The 15,525-nt window shown below is 37.0% G+C and overlaps 1 protein-coding gene across 5 annotated transcripts in view; it reads left to right on the top strand.

Moving 5' to 3' along the window:
* The window catches only part of LOC144962418 (uncharacterized), a 386,454-nt gene that overhangs the window by 356,451 nt on the left and 14,478 nt on the right, over window positions 1–15,525 (top strand). For all 5 annotated transcript variants that reach the window (XM_078895354.1, XM_078895358.1, XM_078895355.1 and 2 more), the window contains exon 14: window positions 3,280–3,424. In XM_078895354.1, coding sequence (XP_078751480.1) covers window positions 3,280–3,424 — 145 coding nt within the window. The remainder of the gene's footprint in view (window positions 1–3,279; window positions 3,425–15,525) is intronic.

Here is a 15,525-nt window from a genome sequence, read left to right as displayed (position 1 = left end):
CTCAATAATATTTATCTATCTATCCATATATCGATCTACCTATAATTATGCTATCTACCGATCTATCCATATATATATATATATATTATATATATATATATATATTATATATATATATATATATTCTTTTTTTTAGTAATCAAGAAATAATAGTGCTCAAATTTAATATAAAAGTAGCGGTAAATAAAACATTTAAAGCGTTAAATTTTCACTTCTACAGAACTGTTTCTTGTTTGTAGCAATCTGAGCAACACGGGATAAACAGTTCAGTTGAAGTGAGAACATAACACTTTAATTGTTTAATCTGTTTATCGATCTAGATATCCTCTCTCTCTCTCTCTCTCTCTCTCTCTCTCTCTCTCTCTCTCTCCCTCTCTCTCTCAATCCCCTCTCTCTCTCTCTCTCTCTCTCTCTCTCTCTCTCTCTTCCTTTCTTTCTTTATTTATTAATTCCTCTTCTCTCTCTTTCTCTTTCTCTATCTCTCTATCTATCTATCTATTTATCTATCTATCTATCTATCTATCTATCTATCTCTTTCCATCTATCTATCATTTTTTTTTGTTCTGTTTTTCATCCATATCATTATTTTCATTCCAAATATAATTTGAGAGCGCTCAAATTAATAAAGCTGTCTGGTGATGACTTCCACATGCACCGAAAATTCCTCGAGTCTCTTTTTGAAAGCATTAGATGAGCTATGTATCTGCTATTAACCAGTTAACTGCCGTACTCTGGAAAAACTCGTATTTAAAAAATTGGCCAGAAAACTAGTCCTTCAAATATCGGTCTAGTTAAATGATCTTCACCTTGGGAAAAACTCTCAAAGCTGGGGCTTCGAGAAATCACAGGTTTGAGGGTTTTTAGTCCTAGATTTGAGAGTTTTTGACAAGATGAGGGTCCTTTAAATCGATCGATATTTGAAGGACGAGTTTTTGGCCATATTTTTAAATACGAGTTTCTCCGGAGAACAACAGGTAACTGGTTAATGGTTTGGTTTTATAGTTTCGTCTCTTCCTCGTGCATCAGTTTAATTCGTTGCTCTATGATTTGATGAAAGGAATATACATGTTTGACGGCAAATTTTATCTAATGAAATCGGTAGAATATTTTCTTTAATACATAAAAGCATGCTTTGGAATGTTCAACATCTGAAGAAAACATTAAAACATAGAGAATATCTGGAGCATTGAGTTGAGGAGAGAGAGGGAGAGGGAGAGAGAGAGAGAGAGAGAGAGAGAGAGAGAGAGAGAGAGAGAGAGAGCAAATAGGGGAGGGAGTGGGGGGAGACTGAAATGTATTTGATAGAAATTTTTTAGCAAGAAACAGAAAAGAAAGAGGAAGGGTGTTTATATATATATATAATATATATATATTATATATATATATATATATATATAATATATATATATAATATACATATATATTATATAATACTTTAAAACGATGGAATTGGGCTGATAAAATGAGAGATAAAGTGACATGGAAGGAGGAGACAAGGGGGATGGAAAAAGAAGACGGTGTGGGGATGTGTGTATGTGTGTGGGGGGGGGGGGGGGGGGGGCTATGGAGAATGACGGAAGGGGAAGGGGTGAATACACATAGGAAGGATAATTGCATATTATAATGCACTTTTGGCGTTTGACGTTCACCAGCGTGAAAACAAGCTAGGTGCTGTGCAGTGCAACACAAGGATATCAAAGTGGATGCTACTCATTTCATGGTTTAATTAATTGCAAACACAAGGTTAGTTAAGTGTTTGTTCTCTTCGCCAAACATTCAGCTGATTTTATTTTTTGGAACCATTTCTGATTTTCCTTTTTTTTTTCTTCTAGCTAATAATGTAGAAATTAGTGTTCAGTCGTCGAAGGAGTTGCAATGTAAACCGAGCAGTCCCGGGTCTGAGTCCTTGGAAAGGGCATTCTCTCACCGTACTCCAATGTAAAATGAGTACTTGGCCATTAACAGCGTTGTCTCTGTCGGAAAAAATTAAATGCAATCGCGCATAACAGGCGTCATATCTCGTTCTACATGTTTCGGGTTACTTTTGGTCAAAAGCGCTTTGAGTACGTTTAGTGGATATTGCTCTATATAAAAAGCTTAATTTTTTTCTGTTGAAGACGATAGTTTAAGTGCACGAGCGAAGGAGTGTCATTTAATTTAATTCGATTTTATTTTTGGGTGTCGATTTAATGGGTTTTTTTCTTATTATTAGTATATGTGGTGGATTGTTTCTGCGGCTATCTGGTCTAGTGGTATGCCATTCGCTTTCGGGCTGGAAGGTCAGCAGTTCGAGTCCCGCTCTGAGCGGCGCATAGTTGAGTCCTTGGAAAAGGCTTTTTACTCACATTCTCTCACCGTGCTCAGGTGTTAAATGAATACCTCGTCAGTAACAGCGTTGTCACTGTCGACAAAAAAATTGAATTGAGATATAGCTTTATATATATATATATTGTCGCCATTTTTCTCATGATATACATAATATCATACATGCTGGGGCTCTCTGTCAAGCGCTTTAGGTACATTCAGTGGACACTGAACTCGCGTACGGGTAGAGAAGACAGGAAGAAAGCACTTACTGGCAATAGAATTTGATACCTATTTTGTATGCGCACGTGCAAGGGGACGTGGGCATTCGTCCGTTTGTGTTCTTTTTGTTTTATTTATATATGGGAAGGGAGGAGGAGTGGGGGGGGGGGGGGGGGTCCATATTAAGTACAAAAAACACATCTATATTTGACTTGGTATTAAAGCGGTTTCTTAGCCTAGCGATGGAGCGACGAATGAATGAATGAAAATATTTCTACATAATATTGTTTTATACTTATATTGAATACATGAAAAACTATTTGTGACCCACTTTCTCAAAATGGTATGATATGGGAATGAAATTTTTGGTGCCGTAAAAAAACAACAACTCAGATTTCAAGTAGAAATATTCAGAAATATGAAATGTTAGTTTTTGTCACCGTAAGAAACCATATCCATTGATTTGTCAATAAAACATATTACAAACTTTCACCCAAGTTTCGCATTTTTGACCAATTAAATAAAAATAGGAAATGAAATAAAAACGCCAGTTTATTAAACGAAGACTGATAATATAGACGTTTCGGGTTTTCCTTTTATCAACAAAACACGATGAACATTGTACCTTCATGTCTGAAGACCATTGTCACGCCACTAGATCACATAGCCGCAATAACCACGCATACAACTTTCCTTGCTTGACCATTTTATTTTTAACAATAAAACATATGATAAATGTTTTGTCTCCTCCAGTGGCTGGTGGAAGATCTAGACTGCATTTGATTGACCTGGGCACGGCATCGAAGTCCAAGGAACCCAACAATGTATCCCTCAGTCTGTCAGCCCTCGGGAACGTCATCATGGCCCTGCTCAATGGACAGAGGCACGTGCCTCATAGGTGAGTATCTTACTTATTGACTTATTCTCTTTTTGACTTACTTACTTAGACATGTCTATTACCACGAAAAATTCGTAGAATTACGAAATTTTTGCTCCACTTTCAGAACTTCGTGAGAATCTCTAAGACATTAAAAATTTTAAAGTTGATGTCAGACTACATAATTTCAAGGGGTTTGAAGTGTTATTTAATCATTGCGAGGGTAAATTGTTGATCTGTAAATTTAACCATAGCGAGACTACAATTTTAATATCCTAAAAACTATGAATATTTAGATTTTCAAGTTGGCAGGTCTGCTTACTTACTCCTCTTTGTCCCGGTTGGAGAATAGGATTGTAACTACAGCTCTTTCAGCGGACCCAGTTCTGGGACGTCTTCCATGCCTGTTTCATGTCATCTCTCAGTCCACTGATGGTCTCTAGTCTCTACCTTTGGTTTTTCACCTCCTGGGGGTTCTAATTTAGAGCCTGTCTGGTTATATTAGGTGGATAAAATTCAATTTCCAACATCTTGTCTCAACGATTTCACCAAGAGTACAGTTAGTAGAACATCTAGGAGGCCGATACGACTTAAGCCTTTGGGGTTTTTTTTGAAGAAGTGAAACTGATGTAATTAAGTAAATTTTCATTTTGTTTTCTTTTTCGTTTTTCTTTTCCTTTTTTTTTTGTTTTTTTTTTTTTTGTTTTTGTTTTTGATTTTTTTAGATTTCGTTTTTTTCCCCTTTTTTTGTTTTGTTTTGTTTTGTTTTGTTGGTTTTTCTTTTTCCTCGAGCAGAAGGTTGCTTTCCATAGTTTACCCTCTTTTATTTGTGTTTTTTTATACTCTGTAGATTATCGTTGTTATTTTTTTCTGAGTTCCTCTAAGTAGACAGCCATATTCCTATAGTACCATCCGAGCAAGGTATATCATAGCAGGGTTGACACGTGTGGTTTGTTGTTTTAGTTTTAGCAATGCCCTGATAACGAGAGTGCCAATATAGATGGGTTGGTGTTATTACCCTGGTGGTGCACTTTAGCCTCTGTTGCCACGGTTTGGGGTTGTGGGGATTTGTGGTGCAGTGGTATGGCTCTGGCCTATCAACCGGTAGGTCACATGTACGTGCGGCGCAAAGTTGAGTCCTTGGAAAAGGCTTTTTACTTCTCACCGCACTTAGGTGTTAATTAAGTACCTGGCGTTGTCCCTGTTTTAGCGCCGTATAGGGGTCTCGTCCTGCATGTTAAGTGTTACTGTATGCTTTTGGATCCCTTGAGCACATTTAGCAGGCACTGCACTTTACAAAAGCTTCGGATTTTCTTTTTAAATGATGTTTTATACAAAAAAGATCACTATTTCTGTTTCAATTGCTGAATCGGGTAATGCAAATTAAAACGTTGATTCAAGCCCATAATTGCCTTCGGTTATCAGACCTGCTGATATGTGCACATGCGTAGCCTGCATACCATCATTATTGAAATCGACATCGTCCCGTTCCTCAATTGGTTTCATTTATCTTATCTAGGTATATTTTTTGTTTGTTTTGTTTTGTTTTGTTTTTGTTTTTGTTTGTTTGTTGTTTTTTTTCCTTAATTATCGCCTTTGTTTTGTGCTATTTTATCTTCTTTGTGGGTCTGTGGTGATTTTCACGCTTTCAATTAAGACCTTCAGAAGACCTACAGGTGTTGAAGGATACTCGGTTGCACTGCACCGTGCCCATGTCTGTACACTGTCAGGTAGTGCGGAATGCCCATAATTTGTTCGGTATTTCAAAATGGATGATCCTGCCTACGGACTTACTATACCAGTACCAGCAAGGATGACCGTATTGGTGATGGTGATAATATTAATGAGAATAATAATAATCATAATAGTTTAAAAATAATAATAATAATAATAATAATAATAATAATAATAATAATAATAATAATAATAATAATAATAATAATAATAATAATAATAATAAACAATGTAATCTAATCATCAAACGATATGATAATGACAATAATTTAACAGGAAGAAAAAAAAAAAAAGAAGAAGAAGAAGAAGAAGAAGAAGAAGAAGAAGAAGAAGAAGAAGAAGAAGAAGAAGAAGAAGAAGAAGAAGAAGAATAGCAACCATACTAATAATTGAAGGAGTGAGCACTTCACTGGTGGATGTGGCGATTGGAGCTGATGAGGCGTGAAAGGTTATGCCGGAAGATCCAGGTGGTTGCAGTGGTCAAGCGGATATCAGCAAGTTGTCAACGGAAATGGAAGATGACAGGCGAAAATTGTTACACCTGAGGTGTGGAACTATTTAAGGCGATTCTTGCAGCAGAATTTAGGGTTTTCCTCTTTCTTTTTTTTTAGCAAAGCAACTAACAAAAAATGAGAGAAAGGAAAAGAAAAAAGAAAGTGACAATTTACATTGTCATATCGAACCGCCGTGTGAGTCGTCATTATCGTGTTTTCTTTAACTATTGAAGACCAAGTTTTCATGTTTGATCCACCGCATTGAATTGGAATTATTATATCTGAGAAAGTCCTGAAAGTAAACTTACTGTTACAACTGTCAGAACTGCAACATTTCAGCCCTTTGTAGTGGAAAAAACTCTATTTTTCTCCTCAATGAAAAGTTAATATTTAGCCGAATTTTATGTTTTGGACTAAAGATTCAATTTTCAGTACATGTATCTGGAAGAGAATAGAAGCGCGGCTGAGTTGTTCATAAAAAGAATGTTGAGGGAGGAACCAATGGACAGACAGAAAGACAAATAAGGAAGTAATGGAGATTGGGGAGTCTTCACGATGAGAATGATAAGGAAGAGAAAAACAAAGTTTTTGGGACATCAAGATTATGGGAAAGATAGGATTGGAACACTTGATAGTAGTGCGGGGCGGTCCTTGGCAAGCTTAAGGACCACGGTCCTACGGTCCTTGGGAAATGAAGACCGCAAGGACCGGTCCACCGGTCCTTTTCGACATTGAACATTCCTGAGAGACTGTTGGAAATTCGAACCGGTTTGACCTTTGAGACTTTGGTCGTTCATTCTTGAACCGTTAAAGACCGCTACACGATGAAAACCGTGGTCTACAGGAGTAAAACACACGGAGTAGTCACACTCATTTCAAATTGTAACCTAATTAGAGAAGAGGGGTGATGCCTTCTTTATTTGCTCACCGTACTTCATTGTTACTTCGATAATTTAATAAAATTTGAAATTTATCCTCATTAACGGAGATAATGGCATCGCCCAAGGCGTTGATCGAGTTGTTCGTGGCGTTGATACACACACGCAACTCCTACCCCCCCCCCCCCCCCACACACACACACAACATTAGAGGGCAGCGAGCATTGAAGAGTAAGAGAGAGACGTGAAGTTATAATAAGAGGGGGTGGATGAGGTAATAAGAGGGGTCGATGGTGACTTTTCGCCAGATCTAACAAACTCAGCTACCCATTCATTGCTGAGTAGACAGGGATTCAGAAAAAAATCGACTGCACCCGGGATCGATCTCTGGCCCTTTGCGTATAAAGAGAGTGCTCTATCAACTGAGCTATCGGGGTCCCCAAATATTCTATTGGACTTTTTTAAAATTCAGACGTTATAACTGGGTTTTTTGGAAGGAAGAAACTAATGAAACTCATATTATTTGATTAGTAAAAACACCAAACGAAATTTTAATATTATTGTATTATTTTAAATGACAACACTGCGATAGAAAGGAGTGGTGACAAGAGATGGACAAAAGAAAACAAAAAATCGGATTTGCTACTTGCTAGGTTCGACACACACACACACACACACACAAACACACACATCTTTAGTAGTCACATACATTTCAAACAATAACCCATTAGAGAAGAGGGGTCATGCCTTCACCATAGATCATTGTCATTGCGATCATTATGGTGTAGTAAATTTTGAAATTTACCCGTATAATGGAATCGTCCAAGGCGTGCGCCTCCTGTTCCCCCCATCTCACACACGAAAGGGCGGTTTGCGGAGTGGAGGTTGGTGGTCGTCTGCCTGTACGGTCGTCTGTGTCGTTTAGTGTATGGCAAAGGGGGGTGGGTGCGATTAATTAAGTGGGATGGGTGGTGATTGGTGGAAGATAGGCAACCAAACCAACGAATCGCTGGGGAAGTAGTAGGCTATGGCGCGAGACCGTAGGACCGTGGTCCGTGCAAGGACCGCCCCGCACTAGTTGAAAGGTGATAAGAAGTGAGGACCGCCGCCGATCTTCCCCTATGGGACCGGTCTTCGGTTCACAGCTAAAAGACCGTGGGACCGCGGTCCAGACCGGTCTTCAGCGCGGCACTACTTGATAGCAACGGGAAATTTGGACGGGAAAAAAGCATCTGGTCAGCAGCGACAAAAGATATTGGACAGTCTTACAAAATGGATGGGGATAGAAAGGAACAATGACACGGTGGGGAAGATGCAGGAGAGTCGAGTGGATAGCTTGATCGCCAGCGCGTTGACGCACGTCACAACATGATATAATTATAATAATTGAGCTTTTATATAGCGCAATATCTAATAAATGTGCTCAAAGCGCTTTGCAACGGGTCCTTGGCCAACAGCAACCTTTAACATTTAGGACGGGACATGGCGCCTGATGATTTAGTTTACCCCGATATAACACCATTTTGAGGCAATAAGTCGCACATTTGCTTTATATTGAAATCGCTTGGCAATAGCAAGACGGTTCTCTAATAAAGATTAAGACGAGCAATGAAGATGGGATAGCCCAGCGGCAGCTTATCTCCCACGCTATTAAAGATGATTCTGTTATCACCATCACTTTTTGGCAAGTATTTCAATTTGGAGTGCAACCACTTACAATGTCGTCGCTTTTAAATCTGTGTCTACGATTTTACTATCTACTCTCCAACGGAATAGCAGAACTTGAATACCTAACGTGTTAATGATAATAGCGGAATATTTGGCCATATTTACAAAGCAACAGCAGGTATATTTTTTAAAAATACGAATGCTTGTAAACGCCATAAGGTCACGGAACTGGATTTTTAATTGTTTATTATTGTAGTGGCCGAGTGGGTAAGGCATTGCACTGTGACCCGGAAGGTTCCGGGTTCGAGGCCCTGCTTCAGGCACTTTCGTTTTTTTCCCTGGGCAAGATTATTAATCCCCAATTTGCTCACTTGGACAACATGGGTGATTCCTGTTGACATTAGACAACCTGTTTGATGGATTATCTATATTCCTTCATGGAATGCCTAGGCCACGGGATCTTGTGGTAATAAACATTTTTTTAAAATGCAATTGATAATTGCTTGCTATCTGTTGGATATGCAGTGGTTTCCTGTTACCTGCTAGGTGGAGTGAGGGCTCAGAATATAGCCCCAACTTGCATTAGAGACCTATGCCACTATCTTTGTGAGACGAGTGCTCGACAAGCCGAACTATCGAAACCATAAATTATAGTCGTCAAGGAAGTGAGATTATGTATATGTTAATGCACAAATTATCGAAAAAAATAAGATTGGAATTTTTCGTTTATGTTCGTCATCATTCTCAAAATGACATTGTTTTGGGGTTGCTTTTATTTTATCTCTTTGGGGTTCTTTTTTCTTTTTCTTTTTCTACATCTTAATAAGATCAAGCAATTTCCTTGCTTTGTTGTCTTTTTATATTTTTGATTTAAAAAAATAGTTTTTGTTTATTTGCAAATAACTTTTGAATAAAGATTTAGAATATGATAATATTATGTTTTTCCCATTTATGTCGACAATTAAGAAGATGAAGAAAAGAGAGAGAAAAAAACTATAGTGTGATATCAAGCGCAATCCAGGTATAACATTGAAATTGGAATTGGATAATTGTTGTTGGAGATTTTCCGTGATTTGGAGGCCGACTGGCATGTCCGATATTTCCGGGCTACATTGTTATCACAGTTCAGGTATACAGTGAAGGCGTCGGTGTGTCTATTAACCTTATCGTCCAAACTAATCGAATGATGAATGGAATGGTTGGGATTAGCGGGTAGCTTCTACCTCCCAAAATATTGCTGTATTCTGAAGAAACATATCTTCTTATATTTTAGTTTAGCCAGAAAATATCCATCGAATAAAACTTTTAATTTTCTTGAGACATTTCGTCTTCTTCTTCGTCATATGAATTGACTTACTTATTGGGCTGAGTATTATTACTGTCGATGTTGTTTTCGAGAAGTTCATTGATAGCTGGATATTTGAAGAAAACGTTTTGTGGCCAAGATGGAAAAAAAGTGTTTTGATAGAATTAAACAAGGGGGATAATTTCGTAGACAAAAAAAAAAAAAAGAAAAATAATTTTAAGATGGAGACAAACTAATTCATCTTATTATGATTCTCACACTAGCCTACTCTCCCTCTATAGCTTTCTAGCTCTCCCCCCCCCCCACCCCCCCCCCCCTACTTTCCCTCTTCCCCACCCTCTTCCTCGCCTTTCTCTCTTAATCTTCACCTTAAACAATTCATTTGTTTTCAAGGACTTTTTATCTGAGTCTAAGATTATTCCATAATTTTCTTCCATCCTCGTGTGTGTTCACAAGAATGTATAAAAACAAATTTTCCATTGGATTAGGTTGTTGATTTGCTTGGTGTTTATAGTTATACCATACTTACTTATAAACGTAGAATAATCATAAAACGCATTGAACCTGGCCAAAGTGCGAAAGTACGCTCTATAAATGAGGATACCTTTTTAAAATTTACCGTTAAAAAAATAAGTAGTTTTAGGTATAATTTATTTGTTCAGAAAATATTTTCAAATTAAAATGGCTTCGTTATTAATAGAGGAAGACATAAAGGAAAATTATTTTCTAATTGCAAGTTCTATATAGAAGTTTTTCTGGGTGGGGATCCTGACCTCCCATAGTGGGCAGGGAGGTACATGCTGTGTAACGAAATGCTTCCGTGTAGGCGTCAGTTTACGACAGGATGTACGTCGTCGTAGTATTAGTTGTTGTTGTTATTGTAATCCCTCTGGAACAACCCTTCTTTTGTTGATACAGGTCGTATCAGATCATGCACCTATGGCCCGGAAGTTTCAATTAAACTACGTAGTGTGGGTGTTATTGTGAGAAAGGCATCAATCTTGTTTTCTCCGTAAACTTATAAGCAAAGTAGGATCCCTGTATTCTACGGGAGTGACTTTGTTATGGTATGGCTTGATTGATATCTCGTAACTATGGGGCTGACGAATTTATTTATCCTTGATATGAGGATGTCCGGTATCAGGATGGGTTGTTGTTGTCCATGATTATGGAATCTGGGGGAGTTTTAAGGAATTTCAGATGTTTACGGATATGACTAACATCCGGTTGTGTGGGTAGAATTTTGCTTCGTTTGCTTGATTTTTGCCTATAAATGCCAGAGTTTTGAGCAGTTTCTTCAGACCACTCAGCGGAGTCTTTTAGGCTCATAGTCTCTAAGCGATAACCACAGCGGAGTCTTTTAGGCTCATTTGTTTAACTCTTGTGTAGAGTTAGATTAAAGTCTTGTGTAGACTTTGTAGTGCTCAAAGTTCGAGCTGAAACACGTTTTGTGTTAACTCTTGTGTAGAGTGTGATTTAAGTCTTGTGTAGACTTTGCGGTGCTCAAAGTTTGAGCTGAATCAAGTTGTGTTATAACTCTTGTGTAGAGTTTGATTAAAGTCTTGTGTAGACTTAATTTGTGATTTCTATAATCTGTTCGGCTCTGGTGAGATTTTGAATAATATGTTGTGATTACAATTATGATTGTGTTTTGATATTAATATCATAATATCACTTTAAATTTTGAGTCTCAATTAATTAATCAGATAATTAAATTAATTGTATAATATATTCTTGTTGTAAAGAAAATAAGCTTTTCTTGCTATAAAGCAATATTATTTCATATCTACAAAGTAAAGCAATATTAATCAACATTAATAAATTGATTTGTTAAAGTAAAATAATATTTACTCATTTAAAGTAAACATATTGAATGAGTTCGAATATAGATAGAGTTATATTCGTATGATTATCATGTGATAACAAAATCATTTTCTTTCTTTAAAGTGAATGAGCCGTTGGAGGCTGGGCTTTAACAAGCCAACTTTAAGCTATTCTCTCATAGCTTGACACTAATAAAAACTGAACATTTGCCTGTTTTATAAGTTACCTGCGAAGAACCATTTGCTTATTTTAATATCAGAACATTGAGAAACAATTGATCTGTTTATGAATACTGTGAAACCAGAACAATTTCAAGAAGAGACAAATTAACAATATTAGAACAACCTTACAGTTTTGTTGAATATCAAGAACACTCTTTTGGCTTTCTTCTACACGTCTGGATTGTGTTTAGTTAGTTAGTTAATTATTAGTTGCCTGTATGACTGTGATGGTTGCAACCTATCTGTGAGATTGTCTGATGTGGTAGCGGTTTGGTAAAGTATTGATAATTAATTGATTTAATTATATATTTTCATATCGCTTTCATATCATATTCATCATCACACCATCTCCATCAATTTGTCATCCATCCATTTGATTTCATACTTATTACATCTATCATTTCATCTTTATATCTCATAATATCTTTGTTATATTGTAATAAAATATATCTTCATTTAGCTTCAAAACCTTTATCAACGTATTGTGTTTGGTTATTGATCGGTGTCGTAGCTTGAATATAGCACACATAAACAAGGTTGCAAACTGCGCTACATAAGCATACGGTTTACGTGCGCACTTTGTGACATAATTTGGTGTCAGAAGTGGGATTCTTATTGTTGTGCATTCAAGAGACATCGCGACCAAACAATTGTTGAGACAGGTTAGGGAGTTGTTTCAAACTTGAGATAGATACTATCTTTGAGCTTAAAGCAAATTGGTATCCATTTAATGGTTATAAGACTGTCATTATACGCAAGGTGTAATGCAAGTTATTCTGGTAATTTTCACTTGTTCGGTTATACGTTGTCAGTCATCTGTCATAGTGATACGGATCACTGACTTAGCGCGAAAGCGGTACTCGCGCTGTAAAGCCTCCATTGTCCCCCCTCTCCCTTTTGTAAGGAACGAAGGTGGTTGTTGGGGTAATTTGATTCCGTGTAGGAATCTGGGAGAATATTGTGTTGGTCCCGTGTGAGGATCTGTATTAAATCATTTGTTCTGACTTTCTATGCACATATAGTAAGTCAAGGTATTGATTCTGTGTAAGAATCTGGGTGAAGATATTTTGTTGATTCTAAGTAAGAATCTGGGTGAAGATATTTTGTTGATTCTAAGAGAGAATCTGGGTGAAGATATTTTGTTGATTCTAAGAAAGAATCTGGGTGAAGATATTTTGTTGATTCTAAGTAAGAATCTGGGTGAAGATATTTTGTTGATTCTAAGAGAATCTGGGTGAAGATATTTTGTTGATTCTAAGAAAGAATCTGGGTGAAGATATTTTGATTCTGAGAAAGAATCTGTGTGAAGATATTTTGTTGATTCCGTGTGGGGAATCTGGGTGAAGCTATTTTGTTGATTCCGTGTGGGGAATCTGGGTGAAGCTATTTTGTTGATTCCGTGTGGGGAATCTGGGTGAAGCTATTTTGTTGATTCCGTGTGGGAATCTGGGTGAAGCTATTTTGTTGATTCCGTGTGGGGAATCTGGGTGAAGCGTTGGTTCCGTGTGAGGACCTGTATTAAATCAGTTGTTTTGACTCTAATATGCGTCTATATTAAGTCAATGTTTTGATTCTGTGTAGGAATCTGGGTGAAGCGTTGGTTCTGTGTTAGGACCTGTAGTAAATTTGTTTTGATTCTATATTTGAGTCTATATATAGATCAATGTTGAATTCCGTGTAGGAATCGGTATTAATTGCCTGTTTTGAATCTGTTTTGGGATCTATATTGACCGCATATCGTTAATAAGGTTACTTGTAATACCACTTTATTCTACGTGAAAGTAACATTTACGGCAACAGTGTCGATAAACATATTGAAGTTTGTTTATTTGAATTTGAATTGGTTTGATTAATTGTCCTAGAGATGGATGTGGAAAGATTAATTAAACCTGGAGAAAAATTGGAGTTAAGGGGTGAAGATCTCCGTGCTTGGGTGACAGCCCAGTTACAAGAAGATGAAGAGAGAAAAGAGAAGGAGAGAGAACGTGCCAAAGAAGAGGAGGAGATAAGCAGAGCACGAGCTCAAAGGCAAGAAGCTCTGATGGAGAAAGAGCTTGAACTGCTTAGGTTAAAGTCGGAGTGTCAGGCTTCCTCCAACAACGACAGTATGACAAGTGACATTCGATCATTTACTCGTGCTCCCACTGTTAAGAGTCCTCGACTTCCATGTTTTGACGAAAACAAGGATCATGAACCACCGAAATGCATGACACACGGCAAGGTGGAGTTGAAGTGTGGATGTGTGATGCCGATGTTGTCTGTTGAAGGAAGGGACAACCATGAGCCCAAATAATTGTCGAGATCGATGTGATCTTGAGGCATTTCGATGATCTAACTAAATGTTGTACCAAATTTAGTCTTAGGGGGGAGATATGTAACGAAATGCTTCCGTGTAGGCGTCAGTTTACGACAGGATGTACGTCGTCGTAGTATTAGTTGTTGTTGTTATTGTAATCCCTCTGGAACAACCCTTCTTTTGTTGATACAGGTCGTATCAGATCATGCACCTATGGCCCGGAAGTTTCAATTAAACTACGTAGTGTGGGTGTTATTGTGAGAAAGGCATCAATCTTGTTTTCTCCGTAAACTTATAAGCAAAGTAGGATCCCTGTATTCTACGGGAGTGACTTTGTTATGGTATGGCTTGATTGATATCTCGTAACTATGGGGCTGACGAATTTATTTATCCTTGATATGAGGATGTCCGGTATCAGGATGGGTTGTTGTTGTCCATGATTATGGAATCTGGGGGAGTTTTAAGGAATTTCAGATGTTTACGGATATGACTAACATCCGGTTGTGTGGGTAGAATTTTGCTTCGTTTGCTTGATTTTTGCCTATAAATGCCAGAGTTTTGAGCAGTTTCTTCAGACCACTCAGCGGAGTCTTTTAGGCTCATAGTCTCTAAGCGATAACCACAGCGGAGTCTTTTAGGCTCATTTGTTTAACTCTTGTGTAGAGTTAGATTAAAGTCTTGTGTAGACTTTGTAGTGCTCAAAGTTCGAGCTGAAACACGTTTTGTGTTAACTCTTGTGTAGAGTGTGATTTAAGTCTTGTGTAGACTTTGCGGTGCTCAAAGTTTGAGCTGAATCAAGTTGTGTTATAACTCTTGTGTAGAGTTTGATTAAAGTCTTGTGTAGACTTAATTTGTGATTTCTATAATCTGTTCGGCTCTGGTGAGATTTTGAATAATATGTTGTGATTACAATTATGATTGTGTTTTGATATTAATATCATAATATCACTTTAAATTTTGAGTCTCAATTAATTAATCAGATAATTAAATTAATTGTATAATATATTCTTGTTGTAAAGAAAATAAGCTTTTCTTGCTATAAAGCAATATTATTTCATATCTACAAAGTAAAGCAATATTAATCAACATTAATAAATTGATTTGTTAAAGTAAAATAATATTTACTCATTTAAAGTAAACATATTGAATGAGTTCGAATATAGATAGAGTTATATTCGTATGATTATCATGTGATAACAAAATCATTTTCTTTCTTTAAAGTGAATGAGCCGTTGGAGGCTGGGCTTTAACAAGCCAACTTTAAGCTATTCTCTAATAGCTTGACACTAATAAAAACTGAACATTTGCCTGTTTTATAAGTTACCTGCGAAGAACCATTTGCTTATTTTAATATCAGAACATTGAGAAACAATTGATCTGTTTATGAATACTGTGAAACCAGAACAATTTCAAGAAGAGACAAATTAACAATATTAGAACAACCTTACAGTTTTGTTGAATATCAAGAACACTCTTTTGGCTTTCTTCTACACGTCTGGATTGTGTTTAGTTAGTTAGTTAATTATTAGTTGCCTGTATGACTGTGATGGTTGCAACCTATCTGTGAGATTGTCTGATGTGGTAGCGGTTTGGTAAAGTATTGATAATTAATTGATTTAATTATATATTTTCATATCGCTTTCATATCATATTCATCATCACACCATCTCCATCAATTTGTCATCCATCCATTTGATTTCA

Source organism: Berghia stephanieae, chromosome 1, assembly GCF_034508935.2.
Source record: "Berghia stephanieae isolate SIO BIC M18660-M18661 chromosome 1, UCSD_Bste_1.3, whole genome shotgun sequence".
NCBI lineage: Eukaryota > Metazoa > Mollusca > Gastropoda > Nudibranchia > Aeolidiidae > Berghia > Berghia stephanieae.
This window is presented reverse-complemented; position numbering and strand designations above follow the sequence as displayed.